Raw genomic sequence first — 12,927 nt, forward strand, 5'->3', positions numbered from 1 at the left:
CATTCCATGCTTACCTATTAGTGGAGTGAAGAGGACTAGAGGGGCCCTTCTCTGGGTACTGAGGACTTGGCAGTTGAATCCTAAACTGAAAAGGACACCAACCTGTTTCAGCGGGAAGCAGAACACACTTCAGAGGTAACTGCCGCCTGCCCTAAACATGTTGTCAGCTTGCTTTAAAGTAAGGGCACATGTTGCCCAAACATCTTGCTAAATACGGAAGTGCAGTCCTAACTTACAGTTTTGATGGTAAAGGTGGAAGTCTAAACGGGTTAAAGTCTGAGTAACAATATCCAGGAGTAGACTCAACTAAGAACGAAAGACACTTAGTTTGAAGTAATTTTTGATATCATCCAAGGCTTGGGATGCAATATGCCGAGTCATCACCTCGAACCTGTCAGAAACACTCTCGGGTCCTCCCAGAACTTCTGAATCAGAATATGCATTTTTTTCTTAAAATCCCCAGGTGACACTTCCGCAAACAAGTTTGGGAAACACTGACAGAGCACAGTACGCTCAACTAAAGACTGGCATCAGGAATAGTCTGGGGAAGAGAGGAACGTCTTGCTCACTTCCAGCTACACCCACTAGCTGCAGGACGACGGTAGTTCCAAGGCATGTCTACCAGTCCTTCACTGCCATTAAGTCGTGTTGAGCACAGGAATGGCATGCAGGCCGAGGACAAAGGTTACACTGCGCACCTGGGGTCTAAGAATTAGTCGAAACTTCAGAGTATCAAACGATTTAATTACAAAACTTAAGCCACTTATTAATTATTCACCTTCTAAAAAACACAAACATGAGAATAAAATAAACACACCCAAGACTCATTAGCCCTTGCAGGATAGGAAGCAGCCCTGGACAGAGAGCCTGCAAATGTTTTTCCTTATACCTAATTCTACATTTCCTCATGCATTCTAGGGTCCCATGTTTTGACACCTCTTACAGGGGAAAGGAAACGGAAGCTAAAGAGTCATGGACAAGAGGGTCACAACAACCTTAAAGCTATTTGATGCTAACGGCTTGTACACTCTTATTTGAAACTCTGAGAAACAGTATCAAATAAGCATTGTCAAATACCTACTCCTGGCTAACCTTTACTGTCATTCTTTGAAATTGCATCTTTGGGACTGGTTATGTGCCTTCATTGTAGCTGTTGCTTATCCCCAAGCACAAACCCTAAAATTCATACACAGTCTCTAAGTTCAAGTACAGAGGTTTGTTTCAGGACAACCCCAAGTTGATGTAGTGTTTCTTAATGTATCTGTAGTGTCTAGTGGGTGTCACCCCTTGGACAGGCTGGCCAGACGGCAGCACGACGTGGGGCCCACATGGTCAACTCTCCTACTGGCCCATTTGCTCCCTACTTTATCTGGACACCGCCCCACAGTCAACGTTGAATTGTGAAATCAGTGATGACCTTGGCCTGTCTTCACTCTGAAGTTGTACTCTTATGTAACTGAATCCAGTTCTTCACCATTAATTCAATGGAGCTTCCAAAACGTGTCAGGCATATTCTAAAAAGAAAAGATAATCATATCAAAATGTTAGTTTTGTGTTATGTTTAATTTTATATCCCCAAAGGAATTAAACTAGAAAGAAAGACTTGAAATGAATGTTTTCCTCTCCATAATGGAATTGAGGTGTTCTCCTAATATAGACAGGTACAAAGGGACAATTTCTCTCGAGTGCCCCATGTGAGCCTGATGTTCTCACTTTGTTCACTCACTGATGCTTATTTTATTTATCAAAAGTAACAGACATCTTAAAGACTCTTACAAAGAGAACACCGAAGTAGCATGAAGGGATGAGGCACACCCTGATGGTTACCAACAATGGCTGAGCTGAGTCCGCCACTGCTTACTTGGTGATCGCTGCTTACGTTTACTAATGTCTCCCAAGCTCTGCAGAAAGCATTGTTTTGTGTATCTAGAGCTGATTTTTAAAATTAAATTTCAAATGTAAAAAAAAAAAAAGGAGTGCTCATAACAGAAGAATCCCACGGTAACTGACAGTGGTGAATTGAAATCCTTACTAAATACAAGGAAATCCAGCAGGGCTTAAAGCAGACTCTGAGCCCCATTTAGGATACCACTTTAGAATGCATTGCTTGATTTTATATAAAAACTGTAAACCCAAGTTAACTCATGTCCAGGGGAGAGACTCATTTAAACAATTTCAGAACAACAAGACTTTCATGTGAATTTGCCTTGTGCACACCAATCATCCCAGATGGTTTCTAATGAAACATCTATTCACAGCTTAAACGTTTAGCTCTGCTGGCACAGAAAATCATACTCACAGACACAGGAAAACATTACTAATTAGTTCTCAGTAAAAAATGACTCATAACAAAATGAAGTCCATTTGCAGTAAATACTTTTCTGAATAGACAAGAAACATGACCCTAAATAATGGCTTACCCCTTTTCTATCCATTTTCTATATCTATAAGCCAGAGGTGAATGTTCCTGGACAAAAGACGGGATACTGGGGCTTCCCTGGTGGTGCAGTGGTTGAGAGTCCGCCTGCCGATGCAGGGAACACGGGTTCGTGCACCGGTCCAGGAAGATCCCACATGCCGCGGAGCGGCTGGGCCCGTAAGCCATGGCCGCTGAGCCTGCGCGTCCAGAGCCTGTGCTCCGCAACGGGAAAGGCCACAACAGTGAGAGGCCCACGTATCGCAAAAAAAAAAAAAAAAAGACGGGATACTGGACCTTAGGAAGCATCCTGGGATGGGGCTGGAGGGTCCTGGCTTTCAGGCTCTGGAGGGGGTGCTGGCACAGCTTCTTTTTTCTGGGCTGCCAGGAACTCATGAATTGCTCGTTCTATCTGTGGCCTGAAGATGTGGTTTAGTTTGGGATCCACCACCTGGGAAATAATTCTGTCCACTCCAGCTTCCAACATCCCTGACCTTGAGAAGACAAATAGATCATTCCATTATTTAGCCTCCAAATGTCATGAGAGAGCCCAATAAATGTCCACCTGGTCCAAAGTACAGCCCCTCGAGGGAGTTCTTTCACAGGGCGGTCCACTTACCACACAGGGTTCAAGCCATGATATCTCTAGAGGGCAATTCGTGACCAGCAGCTATCATTATTCCTAATACACAATCTCATCCACTCCCACCTCAACCTCGTACAAGAGAACCAAACAAAACTGTCCCAAAGACAAAGAGCAAGTAACAATATGGTAGGAAAGAACCGACGGCACGGGGAGAGTTGAAAACCTCAGTCTGTCAAAGCCAGTAAGCCTCCCACTTGACTCCATTTCCTTCAATATCTATCCTCTCACAAGTCAAAGCAGGAGAAGCAGCCTCCAGCAGCAACCTGGCTAGTAAGCCCTAAATCTTATATAACACAAATCAGTCAGGGCTGGGAATGTTTACAGCATCACCAGCAATTCAACAAGGCCTTCGGCTGTGGTTGTTACCTATGACACATACTAGGTAACTTGGAAGCAAACAAGTAAACAGACAAGAAACAGACTGGTTCTCAGTTCCTAAGGGGCTAAAATACATCCCTAATCCTTTCTGAAACAGAGCAAAAATTAGTCAACATGTCTATATTCAAACACCAGGGGTGGGTAGTGAGGAAGATTATGGTCACAGGAAACAAATCTCATTTGAAGGGTTTGGAAAATAGTCCATGCAGGGTCAAACTGAATTGTTCTCCTCGAAGGATTAAAACAGTCAAATACCATCACAAGCATGGTGGACAGGTTTTACTTACTTTCCTTTAGACTTGAGTTCTTAGGCCATTCAAGCTTTTGCTTGGGTAAAAATAGGTCCTGCAGTAATGGGGCAAATGGTGTGTCAGGGTACAGACAAGGAGACAACTGGGTGAACACACACAGTGATAAGTGAGATGAGAAACAGGCCTTGAACTGGTTAGGCTGAGTAGTGAATAAAGTGCTTCCTAGATCCAGTGGGAACTGACAGCTTATCAACAGAAAGCCTAGATGTAAACAGACCACCATTAGAGTACAGGGGCACTTTGGGGCAGACCCCAATAGACAATGTGTGCCCTTAGAGATGAGCACCGTGGAACACAGAGAGGCCAGCAGCAGGCCATGGGTCAGTGGGGAAGCAAAGCCACCTCTCCTTAGGCACAAGCCAACGGCTGTCCACCTACACCACCCTGCTTCCCAGGTCAGATTCACAGGGGTCTTTACTGGAGGTGAAAGCCTGACCAAGGAAAACAAAGTACCAAGAGTGTAGCTCCCTTTCTTGGAGATTTTAAAAGTGTTCGGAGAAAACAGGATCTTGTCAGAAGCCTAAAACGGAAGATGAAATGAACAAATATGCAGTTAAAAGACTTATCAGTCATAATTAGGTTCAACAGTAGAGCCTGATTTCCTGTTAAGCCCTCCACGCTGCAGAACTGGGATACAGGTTCTGGGCCTGAACAGCCAGGCCAGCCAGCCAATGCTGAGGGCTGCAGTGTTTCATCTACAGGGTTAAGTAGCAAATCTTCACTTTAAAACTTCATTAGAATTTGCCTCAAATTCAAAATGTTAGCAAGAATCACATAGAAGTGTCTCAGTACTACATCCAAATTCATGTTTTCAGGTTAAATACATTCTAGCTCAAATCAAAAAGGAGGAAATATTTACATAGGTGGTAAAACTATGAAAAAAAAGCAAGGAAAGAATGACCATCCAACTCAGAAGTATGGTAACCTTCTGAGAGGAGGAAGGTATATCAAGAAAGGAGGGAAGCAGGGCCGGGGTGTTTTGGAGGGTGCTGGTAAGTTCTATTTCTCAACCTGGGTGGTGACTACAGGGATGTTCTAATTACTTGTTAGACTGCATCTCTGTTCTAAGCACCTTTCTGTGTTACATTTCATATTAAAGGTATATAAAGAGAAGCGCCACATGCATACCTCAAGAATGACATCATTGTGTATTAGAAATTAACAATAACGTTGACAGTTTTCATACCATTAATGGCACCCTTTCAAATATTTGGTGCTTAGATCTAGTTTCTTAATATGCTTTTAACCCTTAAAAGGCAGGGTTAAAAAAAAAGTTTCATCTGATTTGTTACTGCAGCTGTCAAATATGTTTTTTGTAAGGATTAGTGATAACACATATACGGACCAGTGCCAGACATGAAATAGTTGCTCAGTAAGTGGAAGCTATCGTCCCCTTCTCTCTGAAGGATCCCTGTGCCACAGTCTGCTCCCTAGAGAAACAGAAAGGCAATGGGTGATAAATCCAGAATGACAAGGCACTGGGCATCTTTTGGTATCATGCTTCTTCCCTAACTCTGAGAGTTTTTGTAAATTTTAGTTTCGTTTAAAGATTCAGATTTCATCAGCCATACAGCCATACTGCAAGTGCCAGCTTGTTAATAAGCATCCTTTTCTATTTTACAAAACTTATTTTGAAATTATATATCCATAGAAAGTTGCAAGGAAATACATAGGGAGGTCCACGCACTCCTTTACCCAGCCACCCTGAATGCTTGTACTGTACACGACTGCAGTACAACATCAAAGCCAGGAACACAGGAAAAAGGAAAAATTCTGTGACTATACGTGGTGATGGATGTTAACTAGACTTACTGTGGTGATCATTTCAAAATATATACAAATATTGAATCTTTATGTTTGAAACTAATTATACCTGAAACCAATATGCTGTATGTCAATTAAATCTCCAAAAACAAAGGGGGTGGGCGCAAAAACCCAGAAAACCAGCACGGGTACTCTCCTGACCTCGGTTACATCTCAGTTACAGTTGCACTCATGTGCGTCGGCGTGGGAAGCTCTGCACAACTTTATCATGAGGACCTTCATGTAACCACCACCACAATTAAGATACTCACCTGCACCCCACCCCCTTCATGCTACTCCTTTCTAGCCACACTCACCCCCCGACCCTGACCCTAAGCCCTAGCAGTCACTAATCTATTCTCCATCCCTATAATTATATGTTAGTTCACGAATGTTACAGAAATGGAATCGTGCACCACTATCTTTTTGATACTGGGTTTTTTTTCACTCGGCACAATTCCCTGATACTTCTGTTTTTAAAGGGGAAGGCTTCACAAGCTTTTAGATATTCCAGGAGAGACAGTGGAGCAAGAAAACCTGAACATAAGTGCTGATATGAAGAGCAAACAAAGGATTCTGAATGGATTAGAAAAGGCTTATCTTAGGACACTGGATTTCATGAGCCACCACCACTTTTGTGCCAGTGACACTGAGAAGTCACTTGGATGAGCGATCAGTAGCACCTCATTAACTGAGGTTCAGTTTGCTGCTGTGAAGAATATACCTTAATAAGACTCCATGCCTTCCTGAAAGCTGCCATTACACTTTAGAGGGGCCGTGTGGATTCAGAAAATTTGTATAACCCACACTGACTTGTGAGAAGATCCAGCTGCTCTTGCCCAAGACCCAAACATTGATATATCGGTATGAACTCCAGCGTATGTTCACATTACACTGAAAACTTCAAAGAGTATGAAATATGTCTTACAATTTGGAATATCTTTCCTGGTAGAGGTGTGCATGGGAGGCCTATGTGGGTAGCAAGAATTTCAATTGAGTTCTTTGCTTACTTGAATCTTAGTTTTAATAGGGGCGGGGTCTGCTGTAACTTGTATGTCACATTTGCTGGAAAGTACCATGCACCTTGACCAAATAGTGCCTTGCATTGGCCTTCTTGCGAGTCACGCTTGTGATAACTGCCTTTTCGCTCTCAATTCTGCTTACTTACTGAACCACACTCTGCCTCAGACCATTTCGCAATTGGTTTTTGTTCATCGTAGGATTCCACTCCTGCTTGTCCAGATGTGTTGACACAAAATTATCCACTTTCTGCCTCAGGTTTTGGTAAGCTGGCTAAAATATTAAAAAGAAGGGGCAAGGTCAGAAGTTACACGCACCAAAGTTTTGGAAATTAGTCATTCAGAACACTGCTTTTCATAGAAATGCAGAATTTCAGGTCCTTAAATACACTCCCATCGTGTCCATGAAGATCGTCACGCAGCATGGCAGAGCATGGATTAATGACCAACATGTGTGCCTGCTACAATGCCAGATGCTTTATTACCCCACTTACTTTGCAAATAACTCTACGAGGGAGGTCCTGTTGGCTCTCTCCTGCTCTCATGTTAGAGGATACAGGCTTAGAAAAAGTAAACAACTTGCCTACAAGGCTAAAATGTGGCAAAGCCAAGGTTAGACCCAGGCCGTTTCCAAATCAAAGGAAATGGGTTCTAGTCCAGCTCCATTGCTTACTAGCTCTCTGACTTTCGACAGGTCAGCCAACCTGAGTCTCAGTTATTTCCGTCTGTAAAACAAGTATTACTGCCCTGCTTACCTCACAGGGTCTTCTTGGCCACAAGCAAGGCCTCGGGACAGTTCTCCGCATAAAATGAAGGCCCACCCAACCCTCAGCATGACTCATGAATGCAGACTGAAGTCAACGCCTACGGAACACTGGGAAAGGCTGAAGGGAAGCAAAACTTAAGTCCCAAAAGGAGCCTGAGAGGCACTTGTTGGTCTCAAATGTTCTAGACCCAACTAGGGTCAGAACAAAATCAGAAAGGAACTTGATGAACACAAGGAATCCATGTGAACATAAGGAATGCATGTTCTAAGCCTCCAAGACCTTCTGGCACCACTAGCTGTTCTTCTCCAAACCAGGTTAGCAGTGTGCAGTGCTGTTCACACTTCATTCCTCTCTCCTCCCACTGTGGGCAGAGAATACTTCCCTACCCCAGTGACACTGCGTTTAGCAGTGTGATCTGCTCTGGCCAATGGAGTGTTAGTGACAAGAGGTCCTAAATGTGGCTGTGCCACCTGGCTTGGCTCTTGTACTCTGGTGACCTTTGATGAGGGTAGTCCTTTGCAGCCCCTGTCCATTTGGCCTGGGACCTAGGATGAGCACATGTGCAGCAGACCTACCCCAACCCACAGCTTGGACCCAAGCCCAGGCCACCTACAGCTGAGCACCAAGCCTGTCTAGATCAGAGGAACTTTAGCTGACTTGTAGCCCCATCAGCATGAGAACAAATGCTTGTTATAAATCACTGAGATTTGGTTTATCATGTAGTGCTACTGTGACAAAAGTTTGCTAACAGTCAGGTCAATGAAACTGACAAAGGAATCGATTGGCCTCAACTCCATGAATGGGCTCTTCCCAAAGGCCATGACTCACAGGCATAAAGACTCTCCACCAGACCTGGAGAGAGTAAGGCAGGGAGACGGGTGAGGACTAAAATTCACAGATACCCCTGTACTGTCTGCCTAGCAGCTCCTGTTTCCTGGTAACCATCTTCCCCTCTTCGTTACCCACTACTGTGGGGAGGGCAGTGGGTGCCACGTTCTCCTGGCTACAGGGGTGGGTGCCTCCCCATGCTGAGACGATGCAGACACTTCCTGGGATTTTTTGAACTGGAGCTGTTTCTAGAGGAAGAAGCTGTAAGATGTAACCAATAGATACTAGTAACCAAATGGATGGCTCTGCTCTGCAGTGACAGTTAAAAGAGTTACGAAGAAGAGGCATGAAAGACAGCCCTAGTGGAGCATCCCTGGTTCCAAGTGCATCCCTACCCTTCTGGCAGTTTATCCATTCTAGCTTTCCTTAGAGCCCATGAGCCAACAGAGTCTCCCCTCAGCTTACAGGAGTTAGAATTAGATTTGTAGCTTTTAACCATTAATCCTGATACTATACCTTCTACGATTCAAAATAACTCACCCAGTTTTAGATAGAAACGGTTCACAGGGAAAAGGACAAAGGACAGCTAATGTCACCACCAAACCTTAAGAGACCCTGACAATACAGAATAATCCCTTCAGTTCATGAAGTGAAAGGACCTAATGTGCCTGCCACTGACATTTTATTATACTTACTATCACTATCTCCGTCTCTTCTTCACCTATCAGTTTGTTCTGTTTGTTTATATTTTGGATGCACTGCAAAGTAAATTACAAACACCATCAGTACACTTTTTATGTCTGTAGTCTGGGGTGGAGCCTAACAGTAAATCTGACAAGTTGTCAGGTGATGCTGATGATCTAGGGGCCACACTTTGAGAACCACGGGACTAAAGCGATAAAGGATGTGTCTAAAACACATTATCTTCAAGAATTAAGACAGGGCTTCCCTGGTGGCGCAGTCGTTGAGAGTCGCCTGCCGATGCAGGGGACGCGGGTTTGTGACCCGGTCCGGGAAGATCGGGAGAGGCCACGACAGTGAGAGGCCCGCGTAGCGCAAAAAAAAAAAAAAAAAAAAAAAAGAATTAAATCAACCAGGTGACTACCAGAAAGAACATCTAAGGAGATGTTAAGTGGTGAAGGCTCCAATTCCCTCTCCCCCAACAGATTCTCAATACCGATTTAAAGAAATGTATACTACATTGATTAAGCCACACAAAACCCAGTGAGACAAATGAAACACGAGTGGAGAACTTGCAATGGGAAGTTGAGAACACCCAGTACTGGAAAAGGTGAAAGCTCTGTCAATATGTACCTGGGAACCTTAAATAAGGAAAATTAAACACCCCATTTCAAGGATAGCACTTCTCCTTGAGTTTTTAATCTTGGAGAATAACAGCATACACCACTTACTATTTATACTATCTGGTCTACGTTTCAGTTTTCTACCCTAGAATACAATCTTTGAGGACTGGGTAGTGACTTGCTCGTTCCTGTATCCACAAGCCCCATCAATAAATGTTTAATGGGTACATGGACAAGGTCTTTCCCTATTTTTAAGGCCTAGTTTTAAGCTCACAATCTTGCTGTGAGGTACGCAAAAGATTTCCATGACAGGCTCAGAGGGGAGAAATCACTTCCCTCTAGCAGCCCATTCAGGAACAGAGCCTCCTAAGTCTTGTTGGAGAAGCTTCTGAAAAGGGAGTAAACGAACATTCCAGCAACTGCTGTTTGTCTGACACTTAACACACGTGACTTCACTGAATACAAATGAACCTTGGCAAGTAGGTAAAGTGAAACAGCATTGTACTATCTGTTGACTTGGTTGACCTATGGCATTAGGATCTAAGATAGGCACCAAATCCCTTTCAGTCAATGATGGAGAACAAAATAGGGTGCTGGTTCTACAACAATGTACCTTAATTAACTGTGCATGCAAGTCTGCAAATCACTAAGCTAGAGAAAAGGAATAGTTATTATAGGCTGATGATAGTGCATTCAAACCATTCACGCTTACTTACCTGGTTTCCTCCACTGTTTTTAACATACTGAGATTTGTTACTGAGGGCTTTAAAGGAGTCCCATCTTGGGAAAGACAGGAGATAGGCAGGCTGTGAAACCGGTGCTGGATCCCCAAGTTGAGAGATGCGACTGGGCTAAGTCGCACAGAATAGTGATGGGGCTGGGAGCCGAACCCACGTGGGCATCCCTCAGAAAGCTTCCTATACTGCCCTAAGCGGTCTCCTCGCTGCTGAGATTTTTAAGGTGTCTTTTGTTTTTCTCTCTCCTTTGGAAATGCGAAATGCAACCCTGGCAGCCTCATGCCCAGCCCGGCCCGCCTGAACCCAGGCGGCCTAATCTACCTTGGTGTCCACGTCGGCCAGGCAGTCCCGGCGGAAGCTGTCAAACAGCCCCCGGCTCTTGAGCTGCTCCACGATGAGCGCGATGAGCTGCGGGTCGCCGGGAGGCAGTGAGGCCGGGTTGATGGGGCCGCCACTCCCACCGGCTCCCGTCGCGCCTGTCGTCGCCCCCGCCGAGGCTTGGCCGGCGCCGCCGCCGCCCACCGCGCCGGTGCCCCCTCCGCCCCCGCCGTCCGCCATGGCTGCGCCCCGGGCCCGCGAAGGAGACTGAATACGGATTCCTCTCAAGGACAGAGGGCCTGGGTCGTGTAGAGGTGGCCGAGGGGCCGGAGGAGGAGGCAGCGGCGGGGGAGGAGGAAAGGGTGGCGGCGAGGACGGCGGCAACGGCAGCTTCTGAGGCAGCAGAGGTGGCGGTAGAGGCGGCAGAAACCGCCCTCCCCATCCATGGCGCTCTCCGGGTGACGACACCGCCAACCTCTGCATTGTGGGGCAGGAGGTTTTCCGGCAGTCATCTCCGGCTTTCTTATAGGCAGAGGTCTGGCCGACGAAAACTACATCTCCCGGCAGGCTCCGGACTCTCGTCTCCAGTTTGCGGGGCAGTATGGGACTTGTAGGCTTAGGCCCTCGTGATTGCTGCAGCCTGGGCTGGCCTTCCTTGCTCCGTTACTGCCCTCTCACTTTAAATCAGCGCGTCCTCAAAGTGCCTGATTATAAGAATCGTCTGCTAGGCTGATTGAAAGTATAGATTCACAGGTTTGTCCCTTAGAGATTCTGATTCAATATTTCTGGGTCGGGGCCTAGGAATCTGTGCTTTTAACATGCATTCCCGCGCCTTTCTTGAACAATACGATCCAGGAAATGTGGGAAGCAGTGGACTAGTCAAATTTCTTTTATTCAGAAATTGTGGGTGTATTTCCCCTTCTGATTTTAATAGAAATGCATACTTATTTTAGAAAATTGAAAAATAATGGAAAACTGCTGTAAAAAAATTTCCCTGATTCTCTATTTTATGTATTTCCTTCCAGATATTAAATATTGTCAGTAATAATAAACGAATATTGAGTAATTGGAATATTACAGGCATGATGCTAAGTACTTCACATACACTACTTCACAATCTAAAATGCAGATCTTGTCATCGCTATTTTACAGAGGCAGAAATGGAGGCACAGAAAGTTTGTTACCCTGATCACGTAGCTAGAGGTGGAAGAGGAGGGTTTGAACAAAGGTTTCCTGAATCCAAATCTTGGCAATGTTTAACCTAAGGTGTTCTACATTCTGAGAGCTAGCTGGCATCAAAGGTAAGGCTTTTTTCTTGATTTTTTTGTAGCCCCAGTTTACTGTTGGAACTGCCACCACTGTCCTCTCTTCCATTCAGCCTTTTGTCCATTATTGACTGAACTCCTGCCCACAGCCCCTGGCAATTCTGCCTGCTATTGTTATTTCCTCATCTTCCATAAGCAGTGGAGGGGTTGTAAATAATAAATTCTTCAATATCCTTGCCTTCTGGGAAGAGGCATAATAGACAGAGATCTGGGATGCTCTCCACTCCACCATTTCCTATTTAACAGAGTTTAACCCTTAAAATGAAAATCGGGATGTTAGTTTATACTCATCCTTTAACTCAAGCTAAATCTTCCTCAAAGGTTAAGTTAATGACCAACATTCTCTCTTAATACTTCACCATCCTGGAGATTACCTAATGACTATTCTTCCTAGTTGTCCCACACTCATCACCCACCTTTAGCCCCAGGAGAGGCCCTATTCAGACCACCTGGGCCTCATGTCCATTCTCCTCCAAGCTCCCTGACTTTGACCAGCCTCTTCATTTTGGCACAGCACCCCTTACTCTCTTTCTCCAGGGTAACTTTTCTGACCCTCTGACTTAATCTGGTCTTGTCTCACTGGTATAGACTCTCAGAGCCTCTTTCTTGTACCAATTATTATAATCAAAAGTGAATAATTTATAGGCTAGTTGGCCACCTGTTTCCCCTGCTACAGTGTAAGCTTTAGAGCTGGAATCACAGCTTGCTCTTCATCACTGTGTTCCCAGCCCATCGCTCAATGCCTAGCTCAAAGTAGATGTGTAAATTTTTGTCTATTTCCTATAATCATGGGGTAGAGTCAGAGAGAGAGAGAGAGAGGGAGAGAGAGAGAGAGAGAGAGAGAGAGAGAGAGAGAGAGAGAGAGAGAGAGAGAGAGTGTGTGTGTGTGTGTGTGTGTGTGTGTGTGTGTGTGTGTGTGTGTGGGGAGCGGGGGAGGTGGGTGGAGGAGGGTGTCATTTGTAGCCGCTACTTTCAGAAAAGAAAGTAGGAGATGATGGATTAATCCATCATGACCAAATGGGTCAGTGATCCTGGAGATTGGCAGCAAATGGTTTAACCCTTTGTCAGTCTCATG

General features: G+C 44.9%; 1 protein-coding gene and 1 long non-coding RNA gene across 5 annotated transcripts in view; one reads left to right on the plus strand and one right to left on the minus strand.

Annotated features, from left to right (window-relative positions):
* Positions 1-723: 723 nt before the first annotated feature.
* On the minus strand, positions 724-10,966 carry BOD1 (biorientation of chromosomes in cell division 1). 4 transcript variants are annotated; one of them, XM_019946079.3, is made up of 5 exons: positions 10,531-10,935; positions 8,864-8,926; positions 6,723-6,847; positions 2,714-2,910; positions 724-1,514 (listed from the first exon to the last, which is right to left on the minus strand). In XM_019946079.3, the coding sequence occupies exons 1-4, from the start codon at positions 10,765-10,767 to the stop codon at positions 2,715-2,717; spliced, it is 621 nt and encodes a 206-aa protein (XP_019801638.1). In that variant the 5' UTR covers positions 10,768-10,935; the 3' UTR covers positions 724-1,514; position 2,714. The 4 variants fall into 4 exon arrangements, with proteins under 4 accessions (XP_019801638.1, XP_019801652.1, XP_004328098.1 ...); XM_019946101.3 differs by lacking the exon at positions 724-1,514 and adding an exon at positions 5,097-5,181 and having other exon boundaries at positions 2,781-2,910; positions 10,531-10,966; XM_019946093.3 differs by lacking the exon at positions 2,714-2,910 and having other exon boundaries at positions 10,531-10,957.
* Positions 10,967-11,045: 79 nt separating this feature from the next.
* Positions 11,046-12,927, plus strand: part of LOC109551887 (uncharacterized) — a 157,694-nt gene continuing 155,812 nt past the window's right edge. The window contains exons 1-2 of the long non-coding RNA XR_012330980.1: positions 11,046-11,280; positions 11,680-11,828. This is a non-coding gene — a long non-coding RNA (uncharacterized lncRNA). The remainder of the gene's footprint in view (positions 11,281-11,679; positions 11,829-12,927) is intronic.

This window comes from Tursiops truncatus, chromosome 3 (assembly GCF_011762595.2).
Source record: "Tursiops truncatus isolate mTurTru1 chromosome 3, mTurTru1.mat.Y, whole genome shotgun sequence".
Taxonomy (NCBI): domain Eukaryota; kingdom Metazoa; phylum Chordata; class Mammalia; order Artiodactyla; family Delphinidae; genus Tursiops; species Tursiops truncatus.